We start from the raw sequence: 15041 nt of genomic DNA on the forward strand, positions 1-15041 counted from the left end.
AAGGAGAAGGAGCCCTCAGGTGGGGACACCCAGGGGTGCAAGTCTCTGTGGGGAGCTCGAGCACTGGGCTGCAGAAGGAAACAGAAACTAGAAGGTCTTCTATCATGGGGGACAATCAGCCTGGACTTGTATACCCCAAAGCGTAAAAGAAACCAGGCCGGGCCCAAAGGAAATCAGGTTGCAGGTGTCCTCTGGTGTTGGGGGGAGCCTCTGGGTCTGCAGGCAGCACAGAGAATGTGCCCAGCGGCAGACGGTGCAGTTGGGGCATGGGGTAAGGGCAGGGCTGGAGCGGGGATGCGGGTATTTCTTTATCTATGTGAACCCTTCCAACGTTTCAAGTCATTTCACTTCCTGACCTCATTAGAGCCCCAACCCATCACAGGCAGGACAGATGCCATTATCTTCCACGTGACAGATGAGAAAACAGGTACGCTCAGGAGAGCCCACGCAGCTCCACCGAACTTACCCTTCAAGTTGGGGTTGAGAAAAGTAAGAGGGTCCGACAGGGGGCTGAAGAGCGTCCCCACCCGTCTTCACGGAACCTCAGAATGGCAACTTATTTGGAATTAGGGTCTTCAGAGATAAGCTAAGTAATCGGGAACTTGTTAAGATCTTGAGATCATCCTGGATTTGGTGGAGAGGGTAAAGTCAATGACTAATGTCCTCAGACGAAGAGGAGAGGACACAGAAAGAAACAAGGAAGGTCACCTGAAGACGGGCAGAGCCCGGAACGATGTGGCCACAAGCCAAGGAACGCTGGGAGCCTCCGGGAGTGGAAGAGGCAAGGAAGGACTCTGCCTGGAGGGATCGCGGCCTGCTGACACCTTGCTTTCAGATTTTTTGGCCTCCACAACCCAGAGACAATACATTTTGGTTGTCTTAAGCGCCAGTTGAGGTGCTTCGTTAGGGCAGTCCTTGGGAACAAATGCAAAGCCTGAAAGCCTTTCGGTCTCCTGCCTTCCATCCCTTTGTTTTCAGGGGCGCATGCTGCAGCTAGTTCCGCCATCATTGCTGCGCCCCCTTCCGGCTACCTCCCCATCGGTTTGGTGCCCCGCACCGCACCCTGAGCTCACGGTGATCCACTAAGGTAAGGTGCTGGGGAGCTGTGTCAGGCAGGGGAGCCACTTCCAAGGTGGGACTGGACTTGTTCGGTACTCAGAGACTTCTGATCCTGGGAAGCTCCTTAACCCCCTCCAGAGAAGGGTGCTGGACGCCATCTTATTTTGGCTTGCTTAGGGCCACGGGATAGACGAATAGACGTTACTTCTCAAAACCTCCCTTAAGATAACAGCGACACTGTTCTCACCGGACCCCACAAGGAAGGGAACACTATCTCCACTTAGTAGAAAACTTAGTTCAAAGTGAGTCGGGGCCTTGCTAGGCAGGGCTGGGATTTGCACTTGAGAATGGTGACCCCCCAGGGCCCAGGACCCTCACACCACGGCTCCCTGAAAGCTAGATGGTGGTTAATATGATCTTCACTTAAAGGTGGGAACAATTTGAGAGATTAAGCACTTTACGTTCATTGAGCTACTCAGCAGTGTTGAAAAGGAGAAAGCAGGCCCAAAATGGAGTTACTTATGTTAAGGGCCCCACATCAGCAAGGACTTAACACCTAACCTAATGCAGTTTCAAACCCCAGCCCTGCCGGAATGTGACATTTCGCCAGCCAACCTAGAAATTCTTGGTTAGCAGGAGGTCATCCCTCTGTTCCTCCCTAAGAGTGAACTTGCCTGAAATAATTCATTCTTTGATTATAATTTCCTTTTATTCTGCCCCTTCTCTGCCTTTAAAAACCTTCCATTTTGTAGACCTCCCTGGAACTTTCCAGTTCCTAGATGAGATGCCTCCCGATTTATGAATCATTTACTAAAGCCAATTAGATCTTTACATTTACTTAGTTGAATTTTTGTTGTTTAACAGCACATAGGCAGCTGGAACCTGCTCTCTGGGTCCTCAGTTCTGGGGGGTCCTTCTCAGCATGGGGCAAAGCCTGTAGCCTCCAACACCAGGAGAACATGACATGAGCCTCTGTCTAGAACAGCGTATCCAGCTTTAGACAAAGCCAGCTCCTGATGCCAGAGAGATCCACAGAGCAGGGCAGTGGTCCAGACTATTTCTCTAGCATGTTCTAGAACTACCTGGGCCTGGGCAGGCTCCCGTGGCTTGAGGCCTCACCGCACGATCTTTCCTGGGCCTCAGCCCTGGGCAGAGGGGTTCTGGAGCTGGGCCAGGGCCGGGGGGAGCGATGTGGTCAGCCCCAGCAAGCCAAGGGGTGGGTGTGGGATAAGTCAGTGGGATAAGGGTCTGCAGATCAGTCTCAGGGCCAGGGCGCTAAACTGGAGGCCAGCCAAACAGGGGTGAGGGGAGAGCAGTTTAGCCCCAAGCCAAGTCAGAGCAGAGGGAGCTGTGGCCGCACCACAGTAACGGTTCCGGACTCTTCAGCAGACTTCATGTGTCTATAAATAGCAAAGCGATAATAAGAACAATTTCCTGGATGGAAATAAGACCTGGGGTAGGGTGGAGGGAGGGGGGGAGGGGGGAAAGAGGTGGGTATTGTTCTTCCTCATCCCCTTTCCTTTACTTTTACCCTTGTGCTAACAAGAACATTTACATTAAGTTTGACTCTGCCGGGAACCTCTCCAATTGATCTGCTCTCTGCCTGGTGGAAAGGAACAGGGCTGCCGGGGTGCTGGCGGGAGGGGAGCGGGGAGGCCTGAGCTCCTAATTAGGCCCTCTGACTGCTTCCCTTCCTCCCAGTACCCAGGGTGCTCCTGTGCCTCAGAATGATGATTAATGACATATTTACTGTGTCCGGGCATGTGCTTTTCTGGGAACTAAAAATTCTGGTTCAAGTTGTTTGTTCCAGCTAATTAGAGAAAAGGGAGACGTGTTCATTAACCAAGGGGAGAGCGAGAGGAAGGCAGGGCCGGGAAGCTGGCGCCCCCTTGGGAGAGGCTCTGAGCATCTCACCCTGGGCTCCAGCTCCTTGGGATCCAGACCCGGGGCAGAGGAGCGCCAGTGTGCAGGCAATGGAGTAGGGTGCTCCTGGGGAGGGCCAGGCTGGTGGGCCGACCTGCAGGTGTAAAGCCAAGCCCCGTCTGGCCCGGTGGCCTGTCTGCTCCGCAGGCAGTGCCTGGCCTCAGTCCCAATTCTCAACCTAGTTTTCCTTCCTTCCTCCTGTCTTCCTTATCTTCTCTCCTCTTCTTTCTCTTTTCTCTCTTCTTTTCCTACATTTCCCTCTCACAGATCTCCCCACTCTCCCCTTTTCTCACATGCAAATGAAGCCTTTGGATTTTGTGGCCTTTGAAGGTACAGGCCAGGTGGAACATTCTATCATTTGCTGGTTCTTGTCACAGCCTGCTTCCCCTCCCCTCCCGGCTCCTTCTCCCTGTCTTCCCTTCACTGAACTTGACTCTGGGGACACACGTTGGGCCCCAGCCTCCCAGCTCCTGCTCCAGAAACCTTCATTAAGATGCAGATCAGCTCAGGGAGTGTAAGTGGATGATTAATGGCAAGTCACTTTGTTTCTGGGGCCACCACCTCTAAGACCTGGGGCAGCCCTCCCTCCAGCTTGGTGGGCAGAAGTGTGCTGCTAACCCCCAACCTCAGAGTCACTCAGCCTGGCTCATGGGACCCTGATGGCAGCTCCCGAGGCTCTGCCGGGACCCAGCCCACCCATGTATGTAGATATGGAGCAGAGGCAGGTGCACAGGAGTGTCAGAGCAGAAGCCTTCATGGGTGGGCTTCCACTCCTCTGTGTCCATTGGCCTCCATCCACTAGGGACTTCCAAGGAACTTTTGAGACTGTCCCAGTGGTTGTGTGAGGCGCCGCTTACCCTGCCTGCCCCTTGCAGCTTCCTGTGTACCCAGCCCCATTGCCCCATCCCTGAGGGCAGGCACTTGGCATTGAACTGGCAGTGACCTGGAGGTGGGGCTGGGGGGACAGAGCGCTTCCTGTGTGCGGTCCTCCAGCAGTGGCCGCTCCGCTCTTTCCAAAGCCCCCAGGGCCTCAGCTGGGCAGTGGAGAGCCGGGCTGCATCCCAAGAGATGGGAGGCCTGGTGATGTCTGGGTGGGAACCACAGGTGGGGAGGGGTGGATGGGCGAGATTTGGAGGGAATGCAGGGGGTGGGTGCCCCATCCCTGGTGCTAAATCTGGGAAGCTCATTGATATGCAAACAGACTGGAAAGCCCTTGAGTGAGGCCTGATTGCCTGGCAACAAGGCCTCCTCTCTTCTCCCTTCCTCACTCACCTCCCCCACCTGCCGTGTCCTTTTTTTTTTTTTTTTTTTTTAAATCTACTCTCTGCTTTCCCCTTTTTATAGTTGCCTGGGGGGTCCATTATGGCCTGTGGTCACATGGCTTGAATGAGGGCTGTAAGGAAAGGCGGAGAACCTCAGTGCCATTTGCCCCAGACCCTGCATCCTCAGGGACCCCAGTCTTGTGCCCTGGTTGAGAATGGATGCCCTTCACAAAGGAGGCCCAGATGACAGGCAACTGCCACCCTGGGTAGAGACTCTAGGCCCTTAAGATAAACAGAGGGGGTGGAGGGCAGAGCCGGGGTGACTAGTGGGGAGAGAAGGCACAGTGGAGGGGGCTCATGGAGGGAGCTGGGTCCCAGTGAGGGCCTTAAGGAGTGTTCTTCCAGGGTCCCTCTTAGCAGGGGCCCTAAGGAGGCTCCTGGTCCTGATGGTGGGTGGGTGGCCCCTGGGCAGGCAGCAGCCCGAAGCTGGAGGGAGCAGAGAGGTAGGGCTGGAGAATAAGGGGCTTCAAGGTAGATACATACATGACTCGAGGGTCCTAAGACCAAACAACCTTCCTTCCGGCTCCCCCTCCCCCATCAGGGTCAAGGCTTCGTCCTGCCACCTGGCAGTTGTTGGGGAGGTAACAGATGGAGCAAGAAGCTGGTTCTCTGGGAAGATTTGTCTCTGGGCTCAGCCCGGCTCGTCTTCCCCCCTTTTCCCTAACCTGTCGTGCCTCCCCTGGTTTGTGAATCTGCTGGCTTTCCAGATGAATGCCGTGTGGCCTCCACTCTGGTGCCAGGCCCAGAGAAGGCAGCCTGAGGCTGGACGTCCAGTCGGAGAGGACTTGGAGTGAAGCCTTGCCACCAGCTCCCATGCTGCCCCAGCCAGACACCTGCCAGAGTCCCAGGCATGCACCCAAGCGACCGGGCCAGGAGGGCTCTGGTGACAGCATGTTTAGGGAGAGGCACCACAGCCTATGCTGGGGGGTGGGCGGTGGGCCAGAGGGTGCTTCTTTTTCCTGACTGACCTCCCAGGTCAAGGGGCCTGGCCATCCTCAGTAGTGCTGCCCTCCATCCTACCAGCTCATCCTTCCCCTGCTTCCCTGCTGGACAGCAGAAAGAAGGTTCCATGAAACCAGGACTGCTGTGTGACCTCTGAGGAGGGAGAAGTGGGGTGAGTGAGGCAGAGCTCTGAGGGGAGGGATTAACACGACCGACGCTCTGACTCTATGCCAGGTGCCTTCAATGCATAATTCTTTTTCCGTGTTTCAGCCATCCTCACGGGCGTCCATGGTTAATGTCATCCTGTTTTGCAGCTGGGGAAACTGAGGCAGAGAGATTAAATTACCATAATACGTGACGGAGCCCGACCATGACGTGGGCATTCTCATCTAGGAAAGCGGACAGCAGGGCGAACCCCGGGGCCTGTGAGGATCAAGGGAGGGCCCAGGCAGGTTTCTCATTCAAGCCTCACAGGTATCCCTTGAGGCAGGTGCCGTTCTGGGTCCCACTGTATAGATGGGGACGCCGAGGCACGGCAAGGTTAGGCAGCCGGAAGGTGGTGGAGGCTGGATTCAAAGTGAGGCTGCCCAGCTCCCGGGCCCAGGGGCTGACCCACCACTATGTGACACATACCGAGGGCTTGAGAACTCAGGGCCGTCAGGGCTGTCCCCGGGGGATGTTTTCTGTGGACTCTGGACACAGCTTGGCTGTGTGTGCACTTGTGCGCTCTCTCAATCTCTCTCTCTGTCCCTGTCTGTTTCAGCTGCTCATGGCCCTGGCCCCTCATGCATAGCTTGTCTGGGGCTGCTCTGCCTTCCGGATGTCGGCAGTGCCTGTGTTAATGGTCCTTGCAATCCCGGAAGAAGCGGGGAGGCAGAGGGGTGGGGCCTGATAGCCCGTAGAGCTGGTTCCATGTGAACACTGCTGGATCATCTCCCCTCTCCGTGAGCTCCAAGTTGTAGGTTTATACCTTGTCAGAGCCGGCAGGCACCTGTTATGGACGGGTCTGTCCCCCTGCCCAGAATTCATATGGAGAAGCCCTGACCCCCAATGTGACTACATGAAGCTATGGGGACTTTAAGGAGGTCATGGAGGTTAAATGAGGTCATAAGGGTGGGGCCCTGATCCAAGAGGACTGGTGTCCTTATAAGGAGAGGAAGAGACACCAGAGATCTGCCTCTCTCTGCACACACAGAGGAAAGGCCATGTGAAGACACAGAGAGAACGTGCTGTCTTCCAGGAAGAGAGAAGTCACCAGAGCTAGCACCTTGATCTTGGACTTCCAGCCTCCAGACCTGTGAGAAACAAATGCCTATTGTTTAAGCCACTGGTCTGTGGTATTTTGCTATGCGGCCCAAGTCTACTAACACAGAGAGTCTGATCCAACCCCTTTGTTTTATGGGAGAGGAAACTGATGCCCAAGGAATGATTCTCCTGAGGTTCACAGAGCAGGGTCTGGAATGCTGGTCCCTCACTGCCTGGTGCTGTCACACGGGCCATAGGCCTGCGGGAGTGTGAACAGGGTTGGGTGGGACAGAGGGTGAGCGAGCCTCCCTGCTCTGGTCAGCTGTAGCATGGTTCCAGACTCTCAGTGGGGCCAAATCCACATCATGAGGGCAACATGCTGGAGGCAAGGGCGGCCCCCGGACAGGTTCAGCACGGTGACTCTGACCTTTCTCTTTACCAGGGGGGCGTGTCCTCTGCAGGAAGTAAACCTTGGCAGGGGTCAGGCTGGCCCAACTTCAGAGAGGGAATGGACAGATGCCCAGATAGGAAGGAACACCCCTTACCTTCCTTTTCATCCTTATGTGGATGATGTACTCCCTGTGCTGTATTTTTGTATTTCATAACAAAACAGAGGGGCTCCAGCCCAGGACATGGGTGAGGGATTTATTTCTCAATGGGCAGCTTCCCCCTGGGTGGACTTATGCCCAAGGGAAGGCATTTGTCCTGGGTTCTGGCACCAGGCTCCGCGTGAGGCCTTGATGGGGTGGTCAGCTTTGGATAGGAAGGACACACCCTCAGAGAAGCATCAGTCCTGCCTCATACCCTCCACTGATGGTGAAAGCCTTGCTTTTATTTTCTTTTTAAAAGAAATTCTTTTTAATGTTTATTTATGTTTGAGAGAGAGAGACGGAGCTTGAGCGGGGCAGGGGCAGAGAGAGAGGGAGACACAGAATCCAAAGCAGGCTCCAGGCTCCGAGCTGTCAGCACAGAGCCCGATGTGGGGCTCGAACTCACAAACCTCGAGATCGTGACCTGAGCCGAAGTCGGACGCTTAACTGACTGGGCCACCCAGGCACCCCCTTGCTTATCTTTTCAAGACCCAGAGAGTGGAGCTGGTGGTTGGGTGGGAGTGGGGAACAGGTCGTATGCATCTCCCCACTTTCTGAGGCCAGGGAGAGCCACAGGGAGAGGAGAGACCTCTAGTTTCAGAGCCAGGGCGTGTTGGCTGGCCCTGGGGCCTGACACAACCTCTCAGCAGCCGCCCATCTGTCTGAGGCGGTACTAAGAGAAACACAGGAAGGAGTGAAGCCCCGGGCACCATGAGACTGTCCCTTCAGCCACTCACCAACTGAGAAGGGCAGTCACTTCTCTTGTCAGGCCTCGGTTTTCTACCTGCGGATCAAGGGAACTGGACCGGCCCTCCTCTACAGTCCTGTTCATCTTTAAAGGCTCTGTGGTATATAAATGCAGTCTAGGACGCTATTTACAATTTTCCTTGACTGGAGTTTGGTGGAAGCTGCTTTAACATGTCCCTGGGATTTTATTTTTATTCAGGTAGGGGTGAGGCCGGCAGCTCAGGAGATGACTGCGATGAAGAAGATAGTTTGTTCCTCACAGTTTCGCTTGCGGCTCCACGGAGGGCGGAAGGGTTGGTCAGGAGACAGAGGGAGCAAGGGGAAAATACGGTGCAAGTCTTTATTGTAGTTTTGTGGGAAAGAACGGACCAGGCAGCGTGGGCAGCTGAAAGAGTTTAGGATTGGGCGGTCTGAACAATTTCCACAGGCTCTAGGCCCTAGGAGTGATCTTTAGTTACCCGGGATCCAGCCCTGAGGATTTAGGGTAGGAGGATTCGCACCTGGGACTGCCAGTCTGATAAAGGACGAGGTGTGGGTACGGATGCGGGATTGTTAGGTTGGCCCAGCAAAGGCCTGTTCTCAGCACCTTGGTTTGCTGTCTCCAGGAATTAGCTAACCCTGGGAGTGAAAGTCCCTCCTCATCTGCAAGGCTTTGAGATGTCAAAGCATCAAAAAATATAGAAAATAAAAAAACCTAACTAATACAGGGGTGAGTTCAGGGCATTTCCAGTTCATGGTACCTCATGTGAATGACAGAAAGGCACCCCTGCCGGTAGGCAGAGCAGGGTGCAGGGCAAGGTAAGGGAGTATGGGCTGGATTCCAGCCTTCCCTGGCCCCTGAGTCAGGTGCATCTGGGGCCGGGGAGAACTTAACAGCCTTACCCAGTAGCCCTGGAAAGGTGGCCAGATTTAGCAAATAAAAATACGGGACACTCAGTTAAATCTGAATTGCAGACACACAATGAATAATTGTTTTAGATTAGTATGGTGTGTAATGATGCCCCATGTGATATTTGGGACATACTTATACTGAAATTCAAATGGAACTGGGTGTCCTGTATTTTATCTGGCAACCCTAGGCCCTGGCCACTTCTGCCCCTGAGTCTCCTCCTCCGACCATACTCTATTCGTAGGGTCTTGGCCAAGCCCAGTAATTACCCCAGGAAAGAAGAGAAGGCAGAGTTACACAGTCGGGGAAACAGAAAAGGTCAGATAAATAGAAACACAGCACGAGAGGGAAAAAGTGACACAGAGCGCGAGAGAAAAAGAAAGACACAGAGAGGTAGCAAAGAATGAGAGACAAAAAGCACACACAGAGGGAGCAAGAGGGATAGAGATGGGGAGGGGTGGCTCTCCCCACGCAGCCCCGCCCCACGCCCACGAGGCCCCGCCCCATCCCCACGAAGCCCCGCCCTTTCTCCTGCCCCCAGGCCTCACCTTGGAGTAGGTGGCCCCATTGATGACCTCTCCCTTCCGCAACCAGATGATGGAGGCCGCAGGCTTGGCGTTGTCTGCGTGGCAGGTGAGGTTGAGTGGGTCCCCCGCCCTCAGGCTGATCACAGGGCCCCCCAGGATGACCGGGTCATCGGGCGGCACTGCGGGGAGAGGAGCAGAGAGGTCAGGCTGAGGGCACCCTTGGCCTCCGGCAGGGCTGGCAGGCTCTGGGCTGGGCGGATTTTATGGAGCCGCCGACAAACAATAATTATCATACTTTAATAAAATGTATAATCCCCTTGTATTCTAACTATAATAGCAACAACAGCAGTAATCTCTGACATATGCACTGCATGTTTATTTGCAGACAATGCTCATGCCATCATCTCATCCGAAGCTCACGACGCGCCTGTGAGGGGACAGGGCAGGCATCATTAGCCTCGTTTCACAGATCGGGAAGCAAAGCGCCGCTGCCTAGATACTATCTGTACTTTCTTTCTTTTTAACTTCTCTCTCTCTCTCTCTCTCTCTCTCTCTCTCTCTCTTAAACAAAGCACTGGCACATCTGTTGTCTGATTTAATCCTTACAACAATCTTGCAAAGTAAACATTATTATTATCCCAATTACACGGATCCGGAAATCGAGGCCCAGCAGGATTAAATGACTTGCTCAAGGTCGCTCGGGGGAATGAGCAGCATCAGTGCCAGAGCCAGGGATGCCACCCAGGTCCTCTGACACCTGCAGCTCCCAGCCAGCCCCTTCCCTGCAGGGGGGCAGGTGACAGGTGAGGGGACTCCTCGGAAGGCTGAGTCAGTGTTTCAGACAGCTGTGTGACCCCTGGCATCTCCTGAGTGCCGGATTCTTCCAGAGTGGCTCCAACTGCCTCATCCCAGAGTCGGGGATCTCTGCTGCCCACTTCTCCCGCTGCAGTTCATCACAGGGTGGCTGGAGACTTGTGGCTCTCGAGATGGGAGTGCCACAGGGGAAGGACATCCACGGCAGGGGCTGAGGCTCCCACCCTGCCCCGCTCAGGGCCCAGTGCCTGGTGGCATAAACTCCATAAACATTTGCCCAAGTCCCTTGGAGTCACCCCTGTGATCCCCACGGTGACCATGGGATGTAGGATGGGCAGTTAGGATGATAGATGACCATCACTTGGAGAGGAGGCCCAGAGAAGTTAAGTGACTGGCCTCAGGTTACAGAGCCTCTTCTTATGTTCGTGCTTATGGACACAGGGAAGGTCTCAGGCCTCTGCAGCTTCCTGACTCTCCTCCCTGGACAAACCACAGAAGGGGAAGTTCTCCCTGGAGACCACCTGATGAATCTCTGGTCTTCCTCCCCCAGGGAATGGCTGGGTGGGTCAGTGCCGGAGGCCTGGGGAGGGCTGAACTGCATGTTTGCTCGGTGAACGAGTGAAGAGGAGACTGGGCGATGAGATGGGGTCCCAGCACAAAAGACCTTCTTTGCCCAGTTGCCAGGGAAAGTCTATCCTTCCACCCAGGTCCTGTGTAAGTTTCTGCACTATGGGCTCAGAGAAGACAGACACAGCAGAGCCAGAGAGCAGGGCCGGGCCAGTTCTGACCTACCAGGCTGTGCTGTCCAGCCTCTGCCCCTCAGGGCACGTTCCCACAACCTGCCTGGCTTCCCTCCCCTGCCCGGGGCCTCCCCCCATCTGCCACTCTCCTGGTGCATCCAGGCTCCTCAGGAAAACTCCAGGTAAACACCCAAAGCTGCACACCTTCCACTAGTGGCCCTGCCCTGTTCCTTCCTGGCCTCGGAGGAGGCGCGGTTCATTACTATAAGCCCAGTATGTGCCAACCCCCAAGTTTCCATTTTCTGAGGAAAAACAAACCATCAGGGCTTACAAGACGCTATCATCAGCCCCAGAACTCCACCCGAGATCCTGGCCCAGGGAGGAAGTTGGCCTCATCCAACCCGGCCTGGCCTCCCCAGGGGGCTCGGGGCTTAGGCAGATGTTGGCTGTGGGCTGGATGATAAGGACAACCCCCCACCCCCTGCCCACCCCAAACTCCCTCATCAGTGCCAGAGGCCTCCTTGGTGCTGGTGCGGCCAGAGAGCAAAAGGGAGGCTGATGTGGGCTTTCTACAAATGGGGGGTGGGTGTGACAGTTGCCGATGAGGGGAATTTTGTCTCTATGCAACGGGCTGGGCGGGAGGGCTGGGCTGGGGCTTTCTTCTGTGGTGGCAGCTTTCTCTCCATTAGGTGCCCAGGATGGAGTGCTCTGGCTGAGCTTGGGGAGAGCCAGGGGAGATGGAAAGAACCATTGGCAGCTCTGGGAATAGAAGAAACACCTGGCCATCCTTGTCTCCGTGGGTTCCCCAGTGAAGAGCCAACTGGTGTGGTCTTGTGGTGAGTGCCCTAAATCAGAGGGTAAATTGGGGAAGCTTGTCCCTCCTGGTGGCTTTATTTCACCAGATACAACATATGAAAGGACAACAGGAGATCTGGAAAGTTCTCTGTGGCGCTGACATTTCTTGGGTCCGAGGCAGTGGTTCTCAACCTTGGTTGCATATCATAATCTTCCGGGGGCGGTTTTAAAAAATCCTGTTGGCAGTCCCAATCTCTGGAGGTGGACCCTAAGCACCAAGAGTTTCTACAACTCCCCGGATGATTCTGGTGCGTGACCAAGTTTGAGAACCCACGGTCTCTGGGCCTTTGCTCAGGTGCACAGCACACTGTGATCACAGCATGGAGCCTGAGGAGGGCTTTCTCGAAACCAAATACAGTGAGGGGCCAGGCTTCCTTCTTGCTGCCTAGTGCTATGTTCTGGAATATTGGATTAGAGGGCGTGCAGAGGAAGGGAGGGGGGAGGAGGACCCTGTTTTGTGAGTTCCCAGGCGTGCGCACACACACGCACACTCACACACACGCACACACACACACCCCCAGCCGCAGAATGGGTCCTGATTATATCTTCCCAAATAAGTGGTTATCATGCGGTTATTCATGTAGCTATGCATTATTGATTGGCCTTCGCCTCGCTGCACACCAGATGGGGTAGGAGGGGGTGCGGATGGGGCTGGGGTGTGGGGGTGGGAGTGGGTGAGGAGGGAGGATGTTTGGGGGCCACGAGGCTGAATAGAAATCAACAGTCGTTCTTGGCAGCTGTTGCTTCGATGGAAGGGGGCGACTCATTACGTCTCCATTCAGGCCCGGGTCCTGGAGCTGGGACTGGGGCCCAGGCGGAGGGGTGGGGGGGGCGGGGGGGAGGCGCCAGCCGCCCAAGCCTGGAGATGCATTATTCATACCTCGCCCTCACAGGATTGGTTATTATCCTGAACCACTATAGAGTTTGGTCTCCTAATTTTTAATCACAGGGAAGGTGGAAGCGTTAGCCTTTTGTGATTAATCCGGAGATAAAAATAGTTGACTGTTTTGGTGTTATGCTGGTTGTCAGTCAAGAAGAAACGCGTTAACTGTTGGGTGACTGAGGCCTGAGGAAGGCCCGAGTGCACCCCAGGCAGAGCCGGTCCCCAGAGCTGGATGTTGGCCCGAGGAGGGGCACAAGCCTGCCTCAGGGGCTGGCTCCTGGGCGCTGCTTGTGGAAGGAACGGATCATGCAATTCCAGCCTTACCACTGTAGGGCTGCTTGGCCCACGCACTTTGCTCTCCTAGAGTCCAGGGTTGGGGTAGGCGGCTTGGGGGGGGTTCTCCCCTCTTGCTCTGCCCTGCAAACTGTGCCACACATGTGGGTGGGCAACATGGGGCACCCGTGTCTCTCGCTGCGCGGAGGGGGCCCTTGAGGACTTTTCTCGGAGCTCTGCTGCAAAGGGCAAGGGGGCTTGTGTGGCAAGGTGTTGCAAGGAGACACGGCTGAGTTCCGCGATGACAGAGGAGGAAACTGAGGTCAGAGAGCACAAGTGCTGCCCAAAGTTGTCGGTGAATGAGTGCAAAGAAGCATGGACTTGGGCTTGGGAAGTGCCTCTTGGCTCCACCAGCGAGGTGAAGCTTTGATCTGTTTTATATACCTGAGGCTCTTTATACCGTCTTAGGGAACAAGAGATTCTGTGCCTAAAAGCCACAGCTAAAAGCTGAGGAAGCACCAGCCAGCCCCACAACTAACTCTAAGAAGGGATCCTGCGATCAGAAGGCCTTGAACTTCTGGACTAGAGCATAGGCTCCGGGTGACCATCTGGCTGTTCTTCCCACAGGCCACCAGCTGGACAGAGTGCAAAGTGGAGCTGGGGTCAGAGGGTTTCTGCTCTGTTCTGGAAGTGCTCACTGCCCCTGCCCAGTGACTATACAGCATGAAGCTCATTTGACGCATTGGTCTTGGTTTGCTCAGTTGGCCAACCTTACCAGAACTGGTTGGGAAGATGCCCTTGGTGCCAGGCCAGGGGCAGCACCGTGGGCGTTTCCTCCCAAGTCCAGTTGGTCGCCTAAGTAGGCCCCTGACCACGCTTCTGGGATTCATCAGAGGCTCCGTCAGCCCAGATGGGGCCTGTCAGCCGACAGAGGCCAGCAGCAGGGACACAGAGGGTTATTCTGCCCAGTGGTTGCTGGAGAAGGAAGAGTGGGAGGTCAGCCAGGCCACCTTCCTGCCCCCAACGGCATGGCAGAGCACCTCGCAGACGTTAAGCTAAGGAGGGCAGCTCTGGGTCTCGTTCAACTCACACACAGTGCATTCTCCGCAAGCGTTCTATTAAAAACATGAATCCGGTTGTGTCCCTGCTCGGTTTCAAACCTGCCAGTGGCTCATACTTTACCTAGAACATAGTTTGAACTCCTCTCTGTTGCCTACAAGCACCTGCACCTTCAGCCCTGGGCTGCATCTGCGACCGACTTCCTTCCACCACCCCCTCACCCACTCTACCCTGCCCACCGCCTTCCTGTTTGCCGAACAAGCCAAGCTCACCCCTGGCCCAGGCCTTGCCCTTGCTCTTCTCTGGAACCTCTTTTCTGTATCCTTGTCTTGCTGGCTTCTTCCTGTTAGTGAGGACACAGCTTAAATGTCATCTCCTCAGCGGGGCCTGGCCACCCTGTACAATAGCCCCTCCATTATTCTGTTAGATCCCCCCACTTTCTTTTCCTTATCGCCAGGTTCATTTATTATCTGTCTTCCCATATTACAAAGGAGGCTTCCTGACACCAAAGAAAGACCTTATCTGTCCTGGTCATTGCAGTAGTTCCGTGTCTGGATCAGTGCCTGGCATATAGTAGGAGCTCAAGAATTTGTTGAGTTAATAAACTGAAGATTGCTGGGTGGGAGGTCTGTCATGGGCATTGACTTTTGGGGTCAGCACTTTTTACGCTCTGTGTGTGTGTGTGGTGGGGTAGAGTTGGGGATGGTGGACGAGTGAGTGTTGGGGGGGTGGGTAGCAAAAAGGGGGAGCCTGCTAGCCTTCCCTGGGACAGCAGTGCAGAAACTCTATGCTGCGACGCTGGGGGACTAGCTGCTTCCTGTCATTTCTGGAGAGGGCAGCGTGGGCTGGAATGGCTTGGGGGTGGGAGCGGGGGTGGTTCTCAGCCTGTTTCGAGGTAGCACCATGCCTTCTGGTGGAGGAGGGACACCAGCCCAATTTGGATCATAGGCTGGGGAGAAGGCTGTGGGCTAAGCATGGTGACAGATTAGAGACACTTGGCCGAGAGCAGGATGAGGTTTGCTGCTGACACTGCTCTTCTTTGTTTTTAGGCATTGGTGTTCAGCCCCAAGGGACCTGGATGGGGTACGGCGTGGGCTTAGTTCATGCTGGGAGTGCCAGAGCTGACCCCACGGAGGGAGAATCCCCGGGCCCATCTCTTGTCTCTAGCTTCAGG

At 55.1% G+C, this 15041-nt stretch overlaps 1 protein-coding gene across 7 annotated transcripts in view; it reads right to left on the reverse strand.

Moving 5' to 3' along the window:
* Positions 1–15041, reverse strand: part of KIRREL3 (kirre like nephrin family adhesion molecule 3) — a 556991-nt gene that overhangs the window by 33519 nt on the left and 508431 nt on the right. For all 7 annotated transcript variants that reach the window (XM_045483435.1, XM_045483436.1, XM_045483432.1 and 4 more), the window contains one exon: positions 9266–9423. In XM_045483435.1, the coding sequence (XP_045339391.1) occupies positions 9266–9423 (158 nt within the window). The remainder of the gene's footprint in view (positions 1–9265; positions 9424–15041) is intronic.

The sequence above is a fragment of the Leopardus geoffroyi genome, chromosome D1 (assembly GCF_018350155.1).
Source record: "Leopardus geoffroyi isolate Oge1 chromosome D1, O.geoffroyi_Oge1_pat1.0, whole genome shotgun sequence".
Lineage (NCBI taxonomy): Eukaryota > Metazoa > Chordata > Mammalia > Carnivora > Felidae > Leopardus > Leopardus geoffroyi.